The 15,288-nt window shown below is 37.7% G+C and overlaps 1 protein-coding gene across 1 annotated transcript; it reads left to right on the top strand.

The window, feature by feature from the left end:
* The first annotated feature begins 1,057 nt into the window (after positions 1-1,057).
* LOC145008020 (homeobox-leucine zipper protein ATHB-54-like) lies at positions 1,058-2,646 on the top strand. The gene is made up of 3 exons (XM_078966631.1): positions 1,058-1,272; positions 1,669-2,015; positions 2,135-2,646. Exons 1-3 carry the CDS (start codon positions 1,158-1,160, stop codon positions 2,522-2,524), a joined length of 852 nt encoding a protein of 283 aa, XP_078822757.1. The 5' UTR covers positions 1,058-1,157; the 3' UTR covers positions 2,525-2,646.
* The last annotated feature ends 12,642 nt before the right edge of the window (positions 2,647-15,288 follow it).

Raw genomic sequence — 15,288 nt, 5'->3', positions numbered from 1 at the left:
GTTAAAATTCTTGATTGTACTTCTAAGTTGGGAAAGAATATGAGAAAACAACTAATGATTTTACCCTTTTATCTTTTAACTTAAAACATTTGATAATAGTAAAGAAGGTAAAATAAGAGGGATATTTTCAAGGTTATGTAAATTTTATATTCCCATTCTCCCAAGAATCTAAATAAAAGATTAAAAAAAAATACATTTTTTCTTACATTTCTCTCGTTTCCTTATGTTTTCTCCTAAATAAACTCAAAGACATGGAATTTTCTTTTCCTTTCCTATTTCGATCTTTCTAAATTTGTTGAGAACACCATAAAAAAGTTCATTTTTTTTGAACGGCGGTTTGGTTCAGTGGGCAGTGACATTCGATAGAACAGTATGTCATAACACCTAATGAACTCAAAACTCATCCTCCCCCCGGGGGAAATCCACGGGAGGGAAAAATTGGAATCTGCCTCTGCCTAGCTAAACAGGACGTCATTGAAAAAATTACAATAAACCCAAAATATATATCTAACTATAACGATGACATCTTGGGATTTTGGACAAACAATGTATCAATGTTCAAATCCAACAATAACAGCTATCTTTCAATTGTTGGTTATTAGCTGGTAATCACATTCCTCTTATGTGAGTTGTAAATCGGTTCCTAATCCGATTAAACACTAAATACCTTATTCGAATCGGGATGAGTATATGGATCGAAGAACCGGTATTGGAACCGGTTTGGTCGGGACCGAGACGATATTCTTGTGAAATTTTGGAATTGAGAACAGGTAGAACCGGCAAAAACTGAAACCGTGTGTTGTTATTTCTCGAGGACCAATTACAACATTTGAAGACACGACAAGAACCGGTAGGAACCGGAACCAGTAAAGCCGGCGGGCCAGTTCAATTCCTATTTTCCATCAATTTCGGTTCCCAGATCGGTTCATTTGCTCATCCATAATTTCGAATGTTATCATTCGGTTAAAGTTATAAAAAAAATCAAGACTTTTTGAGAGGTTATCAAACATGCGATGACTAAAAGAATAAAAATAAAGATGAGGGGTAAAATGATAAAAGTGAAAGAGTATTATGCAACTGAATTCCCACCCCACCCTCTTCTTCTACACATCAAGAAACACAACTGAAAGATTTAACCCAATTCTTGTTCATAAGCTATGGAAGATGAAATGGTGTTTGAAGATTCTAACAACATCACATCTTTCTTGAATCCTTCTTCTCAAGTTCTTGATTCTCTATGGATTTCCACCTCCTCTTCCACCTCTTTTCATGGTAATAATTCTCTAATTTTCTTCCAAATTTTCATGTTTTAATCAATTTGATTCAATTCCCATTTCATTTCTTGAAATAAAGTTTCTAACTTGACCTTCAAAATACTTCTTTTTCTTCATTTGAACCTTTTTGTACTTAATTCTTGAAAGATGAGTCCTTTCATACTTTAACAAAAAAATTTCACGGGTAAACAAAAGTTTTCTTCTTGTTATGTGGGTAGATCATTGTTGATTGTTGCCATTGCCATGTCGTGTATAAGTTGTTTAGCTTGCCTGTGAATCAGATTTAAATATTTTAATATACAAATTATAAATTATTTAATTTTACATGATTTTTAAATAATCCCTTTTCATATTTCGCCACTAATGTATAGACTGCCTTCCAAAACCCCTTCAGGAGAAACCAACACAGCAAACACAATGGCTCCGGTAATCGGCGGCGAAACCCAAGACGAAAACTACTACGGTCAACCGGAGAAGAAACGGCGGCTCATGGCGGAGCAAGTGAAGTTTCTCGAGAAGAGTTTCGAGGTCGAGAATAAGCTTGAACCCGAAAGAAAAATTCAGCTAGCAAAAGAGCTAAATTTGCAGCCTAGACAGGTGGCGATCTGGTTTCAAAATCGCCGAGCAAGGTACAAGACGAAACAGCTTGAAAAAGACTACGATTTCTTGAAATCAGACTACGATAAGCTCAAATTGGATTTCGATTGCTTACAAAAAGACAATAATAAGTTAAAAATCGAGGTACTTGATTACTTCCCCTGTTTTTTCCTTTTCTTTGTTTTGTCGAAAACCTTTTTCGCTAAATTTCAGAACACTGTTTTTACATAATGGATTTTTGTGTATTTTGGCCAAAAAAACAGGTTCAATTTCTGAAAGAAAAGTTAGTCGAAAGGGGGAAAGCAAAACAAGAATCATTGGAATGCGGGATTCCCGCGATGGAAATGGAATCAAAAGGTGGGAAACCAAATCCGTTTCCGATTGTAACTCAAAACGGAACCAATGTGGTGATATGCAAAATCGAAGACGCGAATTCGGTTTCAGCCAAGAGTGATATTGTTGATTCCAATAGCCCACATCAAGATTCAAGTCATTTGTTGGAAAACCAATCTGATTTTTCACAAGATGAAGATGATAACGTGAGTGGAAATGTTCTTCGGTTTCAGAAATCTGAATATGAGTCTTATTTTGAGATGAGTGAAAGTGGTCTTGGATACCCTATTGTTGATCAAAGCTTTTGGCTTTGGTCTTGATTTTCAATCTTGATAAAGGGTATTTAATATCAAGATTCGTATTGCATTTCTTAGTAGTGAGGAGTCTTGTTGCAAATTATACTTAGATGTTAATAAATATCTCTTTTAACATCTTTTTGTTTCGAGGCATTGGTTCACAACTTCTCATTGACCTATATTTCGAGGAACATTGGTTCATACAAAAGAATCGATTTTTATATGACAATAAACCCATAAATCGAGTCATATATGATAATTGGTAATTCTTGGGCTAGGGACAGATTGCCGAAATTGCATAATAATGACCAATGGGATTTGACATTCTTATGAAAATTTACTTCCATAGGTTTAAATGTTTTGTCAAAAATAAATAACTAGTAACGTACGAAAGTCATCTTCTATGATCGAAGTAACTTGTAGCAAATACTTAAAAATACTATTGAATGTGCTTATGACATCATAAGTTTGAAAAGATGGCAAAGGAATATTGAAAATATTGAGGAGTCACGGGTAAGTTCATAAAGTTTTATTTATGCAATAGAAATTGATCTTAGGCCTAATGCGGCCAATTGAAAATGTTGAAATATTCGACTTCATGTGGATATTTTAATTCAATTTAACCACACATTGTTTCGATGTTATACTTCAAAGCAACATATAAAACTATGTTTGGGACACAATCTTATTTGAGGAAAACAAAAGCAAAGATTATATATATATATATATATATATATATATATATATATATATATATATATATATATATATATATATATATATATATATATATATATATATATATATATATATATACATATTATGCTTGTCAAAATCGCGATCCTGATCCTACGATCCTACGATCTTAGGTATGAAAAACGATCCGGATCGTAAACTGATCGTATTTAATATAGGATCACAGGTAGGATCGTAAGATCGAGATAACTTTTTTTTTTTTTTTTTTTTTTTTTGTGCAAATGATTTTTCTTACAATTTTATTTCTTTTACTCTTTACTAATTTATCGTTTATCATTTTGTGTTGTGACTTATGACTAATATTATTAAAGTTTTTATAACCTTTAAACTAAAAATTGACTTTTTTTGAAATATTTTTCATGATTAAAATTATAAATTAAAATTTTATTTTATTTTGTGTGATCTTAAGATCTCGGTCCCAATCTTAACAACTTTGATATATATATATATATATATATATATATATATATATATATATATATATATATATATATATATAGAGAGAGAGAGAGAGAGAGAGAGAGAGAGAGAGAGAGGATCGGCTGATGACTCATTTTAAAGTGACTATTCGTGAGAACACCTTAACAAATTGAAAAAAATACAAATAATAAAATTGAGCGTAGATCTATGTCCGAGAGAAAAAAAAATTGGAAAACAAAATTAGATCATTAAAATTGAAATAGATTATAATGATGCAAAATTAAAAATCAAGATTGAATCATTGATCAATTTTAATGATGCAAAAAAATTTTCTAATTTTTTTTCTCCAGGACATAGGTTTATGCTCGTTTTTATTATTTGTATTTTTTTAGATTTGTTTTTTCAATTTTTTTAAGGTGTCCTCACGAGTTCTCACTTTAAAATGAGTCCTCACAGGAACCGAACCCTATATATATATATATATATATATATATATATATATATATATATATATATATATATATATATATATATATAGAGAGAGAGAGAGAGAGAGAGAGAGAGTAAATTACACGAATCGTCCGTCGTCCAAGTGCCAAATTGCACGTTCGGTCCCTATTTTTGAAAATGAACTCGGACCGTCCCTCATGTATTTAAATACTACCCGCCCAGTCTCTATTGTCGTTAGACTTTAGTTTTCTCCGTTTGGGTGCTCCACGTGCCTTGCACGCAGGGGTATTTTTGTCATTTCATGTCGCGTGTGTATTATCAACTGGATATGGCATCATATCCAGTTCACCCAAACGTTGAATACCCAGTCCCCGATCAAAACCTTTCTCGTCTCACATAAACCGTAGTTTTCCATCAAGAGTGAAGATGAGTGGGTGGCGAATACAACCACAGATGGATGAAATCGATTTGGAAGCAAGTTACGGTAAGGAAATCCAAACATTTTATGCTCTGTTGTTGATCATTTTGTCTCTGATTTTGAATATATTGTTGTTTTTTTTCTTGTGAAGGTGGGAATCTGTCACACCCCCAAACTGGAATGGCGGAAACCTTCGGGGGCGGATGACGTCATGTACAATATCACAACAATCGAATAATAGTAATCAAAGTAACAACAACCATTGTATTGATAGTATAGAGTTTACATTGTGTTCGTAACATTGTTTGTATGACACCAAAAGTGTATAGCAAAAACTATAAGACGTGACGCTATGATGCACTGTCTTCCCAAAACATGTGAGTGTACTTGTGTACTGGTTCACTGAGAATACAAGTGGTTTAGAAAGTGTATCAACATTTAAGTTGATGACTTCATAAGCATTTTTGTATTAGAAGTCTATCTTTGTTCTTTGAAAATGTTAGTGTGTTTCCTCCATAAAATCCAATATTTTCTTTCGTAAATGAAATGCAGTCTTAGGTCTTAAGACCAAAATGTATGTGTGTTATTATACTCTACAATAGTATATTGTAGTCTTATTATTAAATAAAACCATATAAATGAATGTTTCCTAGAAATGTATGTTGTACTGTATTTGGAAAATAGTGTACTGTGTTGTATTTGTATATAATCTATTGTATGTATATGCTTGGAATCCACCATCTGTAGTGTAAAGTAGTGTAATGTTGTTCTATTATTAAAATAAAACCATTGAAGTTATGTTTTCCTCGTAAACCAGAATGTTTAGTTAATGCTTATTGTGAGTGATATTATAACCATGCTAAAATGACTAGTGGCGTGCACGACGTTCTTCAGGCGTCAGAATGATATGACATTTGTCACCCCATACCTGTCCGTCTAACTGTAGCTAACAGTTTAGGTGCGGGATTGTCAGTCCCATATAGATCTATACATAAATTCACGCTCTCCCTCCAGGAGACTCTGGTTATAATTCAGGACTTTAGCGTGTACTCTAGTAGGTACGATGAAGTAGTAGCTCACAATCATGTATTAACTAGTTTACGTATAGTGTGTTAATGTTCTCTTGTTCTTGTAAATGTATGTATTCCCCTTTTGCAGTGTACTCGCAGTGTAAAATAATTAGACTTAATTAACTATTTTTGTATTATATCCTTGAACTTAGTAAAATAGTGTAAGTGTTCCACAGACTATACCTATTATAGTTTATATGTATGTTTTGCATGTAATGAAAATACCCCTTTGCTCGACATGTTACAAAAGGGTTAAAGTTATATATATATATATATATATATATATATATATATATATATATATATATATACATATATATGAGGCATATATAATTGAGATTGAAAAGCCAGCCGGGCAAGTGATTCTACCCTAAGCCCACAACCAAACAAGGAACATGAGTGAAAGCGAAAACACTAGTCCTAAGCCTGTTGAATCTTATATATATATATATAATGGTAAAAACAACAGTTGAAATAATTTGGAATAGTTTGAATGTGTGTTCTTGTTTGGATACGAAGTGATAGCGATGATCCTCGGGTTAGAACTCATGTGAATAGTCGTATTTTAATAATATTTATACACGATATCATATTTAAATTAGAAAAATAATAATTTAAAGTGTTAGACAACATTAGATTATGTAAGAAATACTTATAAAAATTCTTAGGAATTATTTGAAAGTGTTCTTGGTGTTCTTGATGTTCTTTGGTTGAAATATGAATATTTGAAGATGATATGAATGTTCTTGAGGAACTTATGAAGATTTGATGATAATCCAGGCAAATCTTTATGAAGATATGATGATTTCGTATGAGTTTTTAGAGCAAAATATGAATGATTTCGGTCTTGGAAATGAGAAATGGGTTTTGATTTCGGTATATATATATATATATATATATATATATATATATATATATATATGAGTAGATTTCAGCCTTAATGGGCCTTAAACAAAGTGTTTTCGGTCCTATGGCTTGGTTCTTAGGGTGTTTCGGTCCTATGTTTCACATGGGGGGTTGGTTTCGGTCCAAGCTTCCATAAAGGAAGTGATTTTGGTCCAAGAGGTAAGCATTTTAGAGATTTCGGTCTTGGCTTTCCCTATGAAGAGATTTCAGTTTTGGTATGAGATTTGATTCCCAAAACCAAAAACCATATATATACTATGAAATATCATGATTTAGTTTAAGTGTTAGACTTTTGTTCAAACATGTGTGACTTTTATTGGCCCGAAATAACCGGTTGTTACAGAATCCAACTGTTTTTAGTATACGCTTGCGCTATGGAGGAGAGTTTACCGAATTTCCTGGGAGAAAATACATCAAGGGACAACATAAATTTGTGGACTTGATCGACAGTGATATGTTGTAACATCCATAACTTTTACGTCAAATTCAAACTTTTTCAATCATAAATAAAATCAAACAGTGTTTGTTTACAAAAATCTTTTCAAATCAATATCCATCAGAGTGTCCCAAAATCATAACATAAGGATGAGGAGCAGTACGGTCACGCCTTCGCCTTGCCATGATCTCCTGAAGTACCTGAAACAATAAACTGAAAACTGTAAGCCCGAGGGCTTAGTGAGCTACCCCCAAAATACCAATACCAAACTAACAATACCATATTAGTAATAATCAATCAATCAATCATGCATACTGGGCCATTGGCCTGACTGGACCGCCCTACTAGGCCTACAGTATGTCTGGATCTATCCCGACCCTTCGGCATGACTGGTCTGCCACGTGGGCCTACAGTCTCCCCGGACTGTTCATGGGGTATGTTGGCCTTCAGCACAAAGCAGGACCGCCTCAACCCAACCAACAAGCAAATAACCATGTGCGCATAACTATCATATACTAGCATCTAAAACATCAAACATATCTATCTCACTGATCATCAATCATAGAATTCTCCTGTAACTAGAGTATTGACCTAGAAGGTCACTATCAGACCAATCCATACGGATCATAAGAGCATAACATACTGTCTACCATGATTCCGATCTAACAGATCATAACCACATGTAGCATACCATAACAATAACAATTAAAATGGTCAACCTTGGTGCCGTAGACCCTATCGATATAGTGAGGATAACTCACCTTGCAGATGTCGACTCAGAAGATAGAATCCCACTCTCGGGTAACTTGACACAGGATCCACCACCTATTACCATAGTACAATATACTCATAAGTCCTTAACCTTATAAGGTACTCCATAACCCACTCGTAAACCCCTGGTCAAAGTCGAAGTCCTCAGTCAAGGTCAATAGTCCATGTTGACCTTAACTCGTCGAGTATCGTCGGCTACTCGTCGAGTTCCTTGAAGCACTTTCCAACTCGCCGAGTCATTGGGGTGACCCGTCGAGTTCCTTCGATTCTCGATCAAACTTTAAGACCACCCATCGAGTTTCCTCCTTGCAACTCGATGTATACACACACATACATATCCTAGAGAAAACTCATCCGACTCGCCGAGTTGTTCTTCAACTCGTCGAGTTTATGGAAATCTTCACCGGACTCGCCGAGTTTTTCATCCAACTCGTCGAGTTAACTGTCACACCCCGAAAAACCAAAGGCGGAAACGTCTCCGGGGTTGACTACAAGTTGAGTATCAAATCCAATGTACATAGTAAGCAAAGTAAACAACCATACATTACATATCAAAGTTTACATTTGTTCAAAAGTAAAGTTGTACATTCGTAATACATAGTATATATGAACAAAAGTAGAGACGAGTCTTCTGTACGCTCCGTCTTCTCCAAAAGATTTGCTAGGTACCTGTCTAATGTGGACCTGAGAATACAAGTAGTTTGAAAATCAGCATAAAGATGGTGAGTTCATAAGATGTTTGTTTTGTGAAAATGTACGAGTTTCCTTTTGTTTATCGAAAAGTTGTTATCCAAGAAAATCCCATATTTTCTTAAAAGAGAAAGTTAATTGATTATTAGGTTACACGATTCTGGTTATGTTTAACTATGAACTCAGGAAAGTCCCGTACTTTCCTAATTGTACGTTACTAGTTGTGAAACATGTAATGTTATTCGGTTTGCTACTCTTTCTAGTTATGTAAGTATTACTCAGGAAAGCCCCATGCTTTCCTGCATGTTGATTTCTAATGTGAAAGATGTTAAAGATGTAAAAGATATACAAGTGATTAGGTAATGTTTTGTTTTCTCCAGGAAAACCCCATGTTTTCCTGACTGTGTGGGTGTGTGTCCTTACTGGTTACGGATGTTCAGTATTCATATTCTTAAACATATTCGCGTACTTATTCGCCTTAGTGTTCGTATTCGTTACGGTATTCGTTTCTCTATTTCTACTCTTATTACTTATCGTATTCGTATTCGTATTCGTATTCACAGTCGTATTCGTATTCGTATTCGCAGTCGCATTCCTATTCCTAATCCTATTCGCATTCGTATTCCTATTCACAGTCGTATTCGTATTCGTATTCGCAGTCGCATTCCTATTCCTAATCCTACTCCTAATACTATTCGCAGTCGTATTTGCATTCGTATTCGCAGTCGTATTCGCATTCGTATTCGTTCTGTTCCTAATTATTGTTTCGTTATCCATTCTGTTCCTAGTTATAGATGTGTTATCCGTTCTGTTTCTAGTTGTTGATTCTTTATTCGTTCTATTCCTAGTTATAGCTTCGTATTCGTTTTTGTTTTCGTAATTAGTTATCATTGTAAATTAGTAAGTTATTCGCAGATTATGAAACATAGTTTAGATTAGAACATTTCATCGAGATATCTATGATTCGTTTGAAAGCTAAATTCGTAATTCGAACTATTTGATAAACACAGTTATTGATATTAGAACATACAAAATGAAAACGATTAAACTGAAAACAATGAGTTTGAGTACAAGATTTCCTTGTACTTTTGCTTGTATTCCCCCCTGAAAACAGTGAAAACAGTTGAAAAAGGGTAGGGGTATGAACTCACCGGACGAGAAATGTGGCGAATTCGGATGCTAAGTGTTGGTCCGGGGCTTGTAAACACGCGAGGTTCCTAAGTATACTTTAAAGATACACATTTGTATCTAATTAGGACTTAGATTGATTGTTGGATAGGGACAATTGCTTCAAGTCACGATAACACTCCGATACAAGTGTTTGGAGGGACCCGGGTGACGTTTAAGGACGGGAATTGAAGCGAGGGACTTGGGACTTGAGTTTACTCCCCATGAATAAACTAATACAAGAGTTTTTGGACCAAAACACCCATTCCCCATGAGTTTACGGCCGTAAACTCATGGTAGGGTGTTTTATGGTGCAAATTTGGGTCATAAAGGGATATGGACACTTGGAAATGCTTGGATTAATTTTTCTTAAGGCTTGGATTGAATTAAAAACATCATTTATAATACATAAGGGAGTTTACGGCCTAGGCATGGGGTCTTTGGCCGTAAACTCTCAATTCTCCAAGATTTAGTGTTTTTAGGGTGTTAAAATCAATCACATGTGATTCTAAAAATTTCCACAAGCCTAGAAATGAGTTTGTATGGGACATATGAGGGATTTATGGAGTTTACAGCCCATGAAACCCCCTTCATGGCCGTAAACTCTAATATATGGTGCTCCAAGGTGTTTCAAGGTCTAAAACTTGCATGAAAGGACTTCTAAAATTCATCTAGGAGCCTTAGGGGTGTTTAGTTTGCATTCTAACACCAAAGATTTTGGAGTTTACGGCCCAAGAACAAGCCTTGGCCGTAAACTCTTAGAAATCCCATGAATGATGTGTTTTAGGCCCTTAAAGTATTTTTGGTTGATCCCTTGATTTATTCCAAGGCTTTTGGTGGTGTTGGATGGCTTTCTAACACCTTAGAATTGGATTTATGTCAAGTTTTGGGGAGTTTACGGCCCAAGCACTCACCTTGGCCGTAAACTCATCTAAATCCCCCAAAATTCATGTTTCAAGTGTCCAAATGATAAAACCAAGGTCCTATAATTCATATCTAAGCCATAGAAGTGATTTGGAAGGGTTTAAGGGCATGAAAAACCCCATTAACATGAGTTTACGGCCCAAGCTTATGCCTTGGCCGTAAACTCCTTCAAATTCCTCAAAATCATAGTTTTAAATGTTCTAAGTCCATATCTTGAAGTCCCTTGGCCATATCTAAAGTCCAAATGAGATTAGGAAGGAGTTTAAGGGCTAAAAACCCTTCAAAATGGTGTTTACGGCCTAGGCAACCTCCTGGGCCGTAAACTCACATATGATGTCCTATTTCATGATTAAATGTCGAATTTGGAAGCCAAACATGCTACAGATTAAGGCTAGGAAGGTACCTTTAGGATTTGAAGCCTTAAAATTGAGTTTTGGATCCTTAATCTTTGGATTTAGGAGAGAGGTTAGAGAGAGAGTAGAGAGAGAAGGAAAAAGCTTCAAATTATGGGTTAAACACGTTTATATAGTTCCTAAAACTTGGACACGGTGGAATTCTACCCGATACCGGCGCTAAACGCGACTTTTGGTCGCACCCGATTGAGTTTCCGTCACCCGACGGGAACATTTTTAAAACTTATGAAATAATGATTTTGGGCTAATAACATAAGTTCCTGAGTGATTTGGACCCTCAATGAATGATAATAAACATATAATTTTTTAGTTAACTAAGTCCAAAGAGAAAACGGAACGAATCCGATAACGGCGACCTTTCGGGTAAAACGGGTTTTGGCGACGGACAATTTCGGGTTGTTACGTTAACGACCATATTTATGTGACTCGCGGAGTCAACCTTGCGACTCGCTGAGTCCATTCAATACTTTTTCCATACATACCTACTTTGAGCCATGCAGCAGCTCCAACTCACAGATCCAAGCTTCTAAGGTATGCTTATCACGTAAAGTTGCAAACTTTACATGCATGCATGGCTTTAAAGGCTCCAAATGCCAAATATAAGCTCTTAATGGGGCTTCATGCTCAAGATGGACCTCAATCATGATCAAAACTGTAACTTTATGCTTCTAGAATTCGAAGAGGGTCCAGATCTGAAGTTACAACTTCAGATCTATCATACCAACTTGATATTCCAAGAAAAACCCTAAAACTCAACCAATGGAAGAGATCTACAAGAAAGATGGTGATTTGGGTACCTCTGGAAGATGATTTCTGAGATGAGTGTTGATTCCCACACTCTAATGCTCCGATCTCCTTCTCCTCCAAGTGTTCTCCTTCCAAAGATCCTCTTTTCAAGCTTCAAACACACACAAGGAACACACACACACATGAATAAGGGCTCTCAAGGACTCTTTTATAACTGTAAAGAGGTCCAAGGGAGGCTAAGGTCCCTTTAAATAGGGGTACAAACCCCGAGATTTAGGGTTTCATCTGCCAGCTCCTACTCGTTGAGTCCCAATATGGACTCGTCGAGTAGGACACTTAACACGCGATCCCACCCCGCTGCTACTTGACGAGTAGGGAAACCAACTCGTCGAGTATGGCTTAACCCAATAAATCTTATTTAAAACAATACCTGAGAATGGGGTATTACAACTCTCCCCCACTTGAATCTAGACTTCGCCCTCGAAGTCCGCTCGAATAAACAATATCAGGTAATGCTCGCGCATCTCCGCCTCCGGCTCCCATGTCCACTTAGATCCCCTCCAATGTTCCCACTGTACCTTTACTAAAGGTATTTCCTTGTTCAGCATAATCTTCTTCTTCCTTTTGTAACATCCGGAATTTCAGGTATTATATTTATTCATTTTATTTTGAGTTTTGTGGAAGAACTCGGCGAGTTGGTGCGTAGACTCACCGAGTAGAGACGCGATTTCTCATCCGAATTAATGACTGGACTCGACGAGTCGCGTTGGTGGACTCGGCGAGTCCTTGCTGTTTAATGAAACCCTAATTTCTCGGGTTTGGGGCCTATTTAAAGGGCCTTATGGCCGTCATTTGTGCTCACCAGTCCCCAGAGCGAAACCCTAGTGAGCTTGAGCGTTTAGAGTGAGAGAAGGAGCCATTGTTAACCTTGGTGGTGTTGTCTAGAAAGGGAAAGGAAGCTATAGCCAAGAGGAAGCAAGAGGGTTAACATCCTGAAGATCTGAGGTCCAGAATATCACGTTTGAGGTACCATTTTCGAACCCTTTTCTATTAAGGTGATGTTCATGTTGATTTAGGGCTTATTGAGCCATTTTGTGGCTAGATCTAGTGCTCCTTTGGTCCCTTAAGCGAGTTAGGTTCTGGATCTGGACCCTTGGAGGTCCAGAGTGTCCCTTTGTCCAAGCTGTTTATCAATCCATGGAGGTTTTGGTTTGGGATCTTTTTGCTTGAGGACAAAACACCATTTATGAGTCATTAGGTGTGATATGAGCCCCAAGACATGAACTTTACGTGATAAATAAGCTTGGAAGGACTGGATCTATGAGTTAGTGGAACAGATCTGACCTCAGAAGGTCGTTTGGGGTTGTGCATGGAATGCACTCGCCGACTCCATTGGCAGACTCGACGAGTTGGTGCAGGTTGTTCAGGGATTTCGAACCAGGGGTTGAGTAACCGAGTTGGGTGAGTGACTCGGTGAGTCGGAAGGGACTCAGAGGAATCGGGTCCCCATAGAGGCTCGGTGAGTCCACGCCAGACTCGGCGAGTTGGGTTGACCGTTGACCATTGACCAGAGTTGACCGGTGTTGACTTGATAGGGTTAGTCAACCTTAGTTGGGAAAGTGTTAATTAGAGATGTATTGTGTTATAGGAGGACTATAGCTCGGGAGATCGAGCATTAGTGATTTCAGGGATTTACGAGTTACCGAGATACGCGAGGTGAGTCTTCTCACTATACTTTACCTTGAGTAGGTAAATAGAGTTATGTGATACAGTGTTTTATATATTGTTTGTTACAGTGCATTCTTCTATGTGATTTATGCTGTGCATGCTTGCAGAGTTAGAACCTGAGGGTTCACAGAGTTTTGGGTGCACGGACCCACAGAGTTATATCCTCGAGTGGCTAATATGTGTTATATTTGGTATTTTGAGGAACTCACTAAGCTTTGTGCTTACAGTGTTTTGTGTTATGTGTTTCAGGTACTAGTAAGGAACGCGGGAAGACGCCGACTTGATCAGTACACACATGGTATTTTTATGATATGAGATCTTGGGATATTTTTATATGTTATAAATTGAGTTTCAAACAATGATGTTTTGATGATTTACAAATGAATTATGTTTTATAAATGCGAAAAACTGTTTTGGAAATTTTCGGTGTTACAAGTTGGTATTAGAGCCTTGGTTTGAGGGATTCGGGTACACCTTCGGGAGTATTTGAACTCAAACTGAGGATTTGGAAAATATTTTCAAGAGAGAACCAAGTTTTCTAAAATAATTAAAGGATTTTTAGAGAAACACAGAGCAGAGATGTGTGTACGATCAGTCAGCGCCCGAACGGTGATTTCCTAAAATACCCTTATGTTATATGTTTATGAGATTGATATGATGTATTCTCTTGCTAGAGAGAGCTAGGTATTCCTATTAGGACTAGGGTGACCTGATTTGTGATGCCTTAGCCTAGAAGAAGGTGAGCTGCTATGAGATACTTGAGAGTGAGTAGGTAGCAGTGAGGAGCTATGAGACATCTATAGAGAGTGGATTATGCATAAAGGAGGACTTGGGGTGAACACTGATACGGTGCAGACAGTAGTATTGGGCCCGTACTACTGAAAACACCGGGGCAGTGTACAATTCAAGTAAGAATCTTCGGGGTGCCAGAGATCAAGGAGGGATGCATTATCGAGTGCGAGTATGATCGAATGAATTTCTAATATATCGTATGTTGTATTTCAGAGGTTAATCATGGTGAGGACACAACTTATGCCAGGGAGCAGCGAGGCTAGTGATGAGGAGATCCGCCAGATCATCCATGAGGAGGTGGCTGCAGCCATCAGGGCAGAGATACCAGAGATGTTTGGGTCTATTAAGACCACGCTGATTGAGACTTTTGACGAGCGTTATGCCGCTCTTTCTGAGGCTATTGTCGCAGCGGCCACTGCAGCCGTCGCTGCTGCTAGGCCGCAAGGGGGTGACTCGTTGTTGTTCAGGGAGTTCAGCAACACGAAGCCTCTAGAGTTCGATGGGACGCAGGATCCGATTGCAGCAATGAGATGAGTATCTAACATTGAGGGATGTTTCTATACTTGCTCATGTCCGGAGCACTTGAGGGTTCGGTTTTCGCTGAACCAGCTTCGCCTCGGGGTGAAGGACTGGTGGAAGTTCACGACAGCACACTATTCTCCAGCAAAGCTTGCTGCGGTGACCTGGGAGAGGTTCACCACCATGTTTCGTGATGAGTACATTCCATCAATGGAACGAGATCGGTTGGCACAGGAGTTTTTGACCCTCAAGTAGGGTACGGAGTCTGTTACGGCTATTACCAGGATGTTTCAAGAGAGGGCAATGTTCTGCCCTGAGCACGTGTCTACTGAGCAGGCACGAATGAGCCGTTACTTGAGTATTTTGAGGAGAGACATTCGGGAGTTCGTGGCGAACTCCTCATACCGGACCTTTGCCGAGCTTCAGGAAAATGCTCGGAAGAGGGAGATCGAGCTAGAGACTCAGGCGAGGGAGGAGGCAGAGTCTCAGGGGAGGGATCAGCGACCGGTACAGTCTCAGCCGGAAGCCAAGCGGGCCAAACCCGCTTATCCCAGAGCAGGGAGCCAGAAGGGCCGCACTTG

Source organism: Lactuca saligna, chromosome 8 (genome assembly GCF_052625555.1).
Source record: "Lactuca saligna cultivar CGN05327 chromosome 8, ASM5262555v1, whole genome shotgun sequence".
Lineage (NCBI taxonomy): Eukaryota > Viridiplantae > Streptophyta > Magnoliopsida > Asterales > Asteraceae > Lactuca > Lactuca saligna.
The sequence above is the reverse complement of the archived record's forward strand: the minus strand, read 5'-3'. Positions and strand labels throughout refer to the sequence as shown.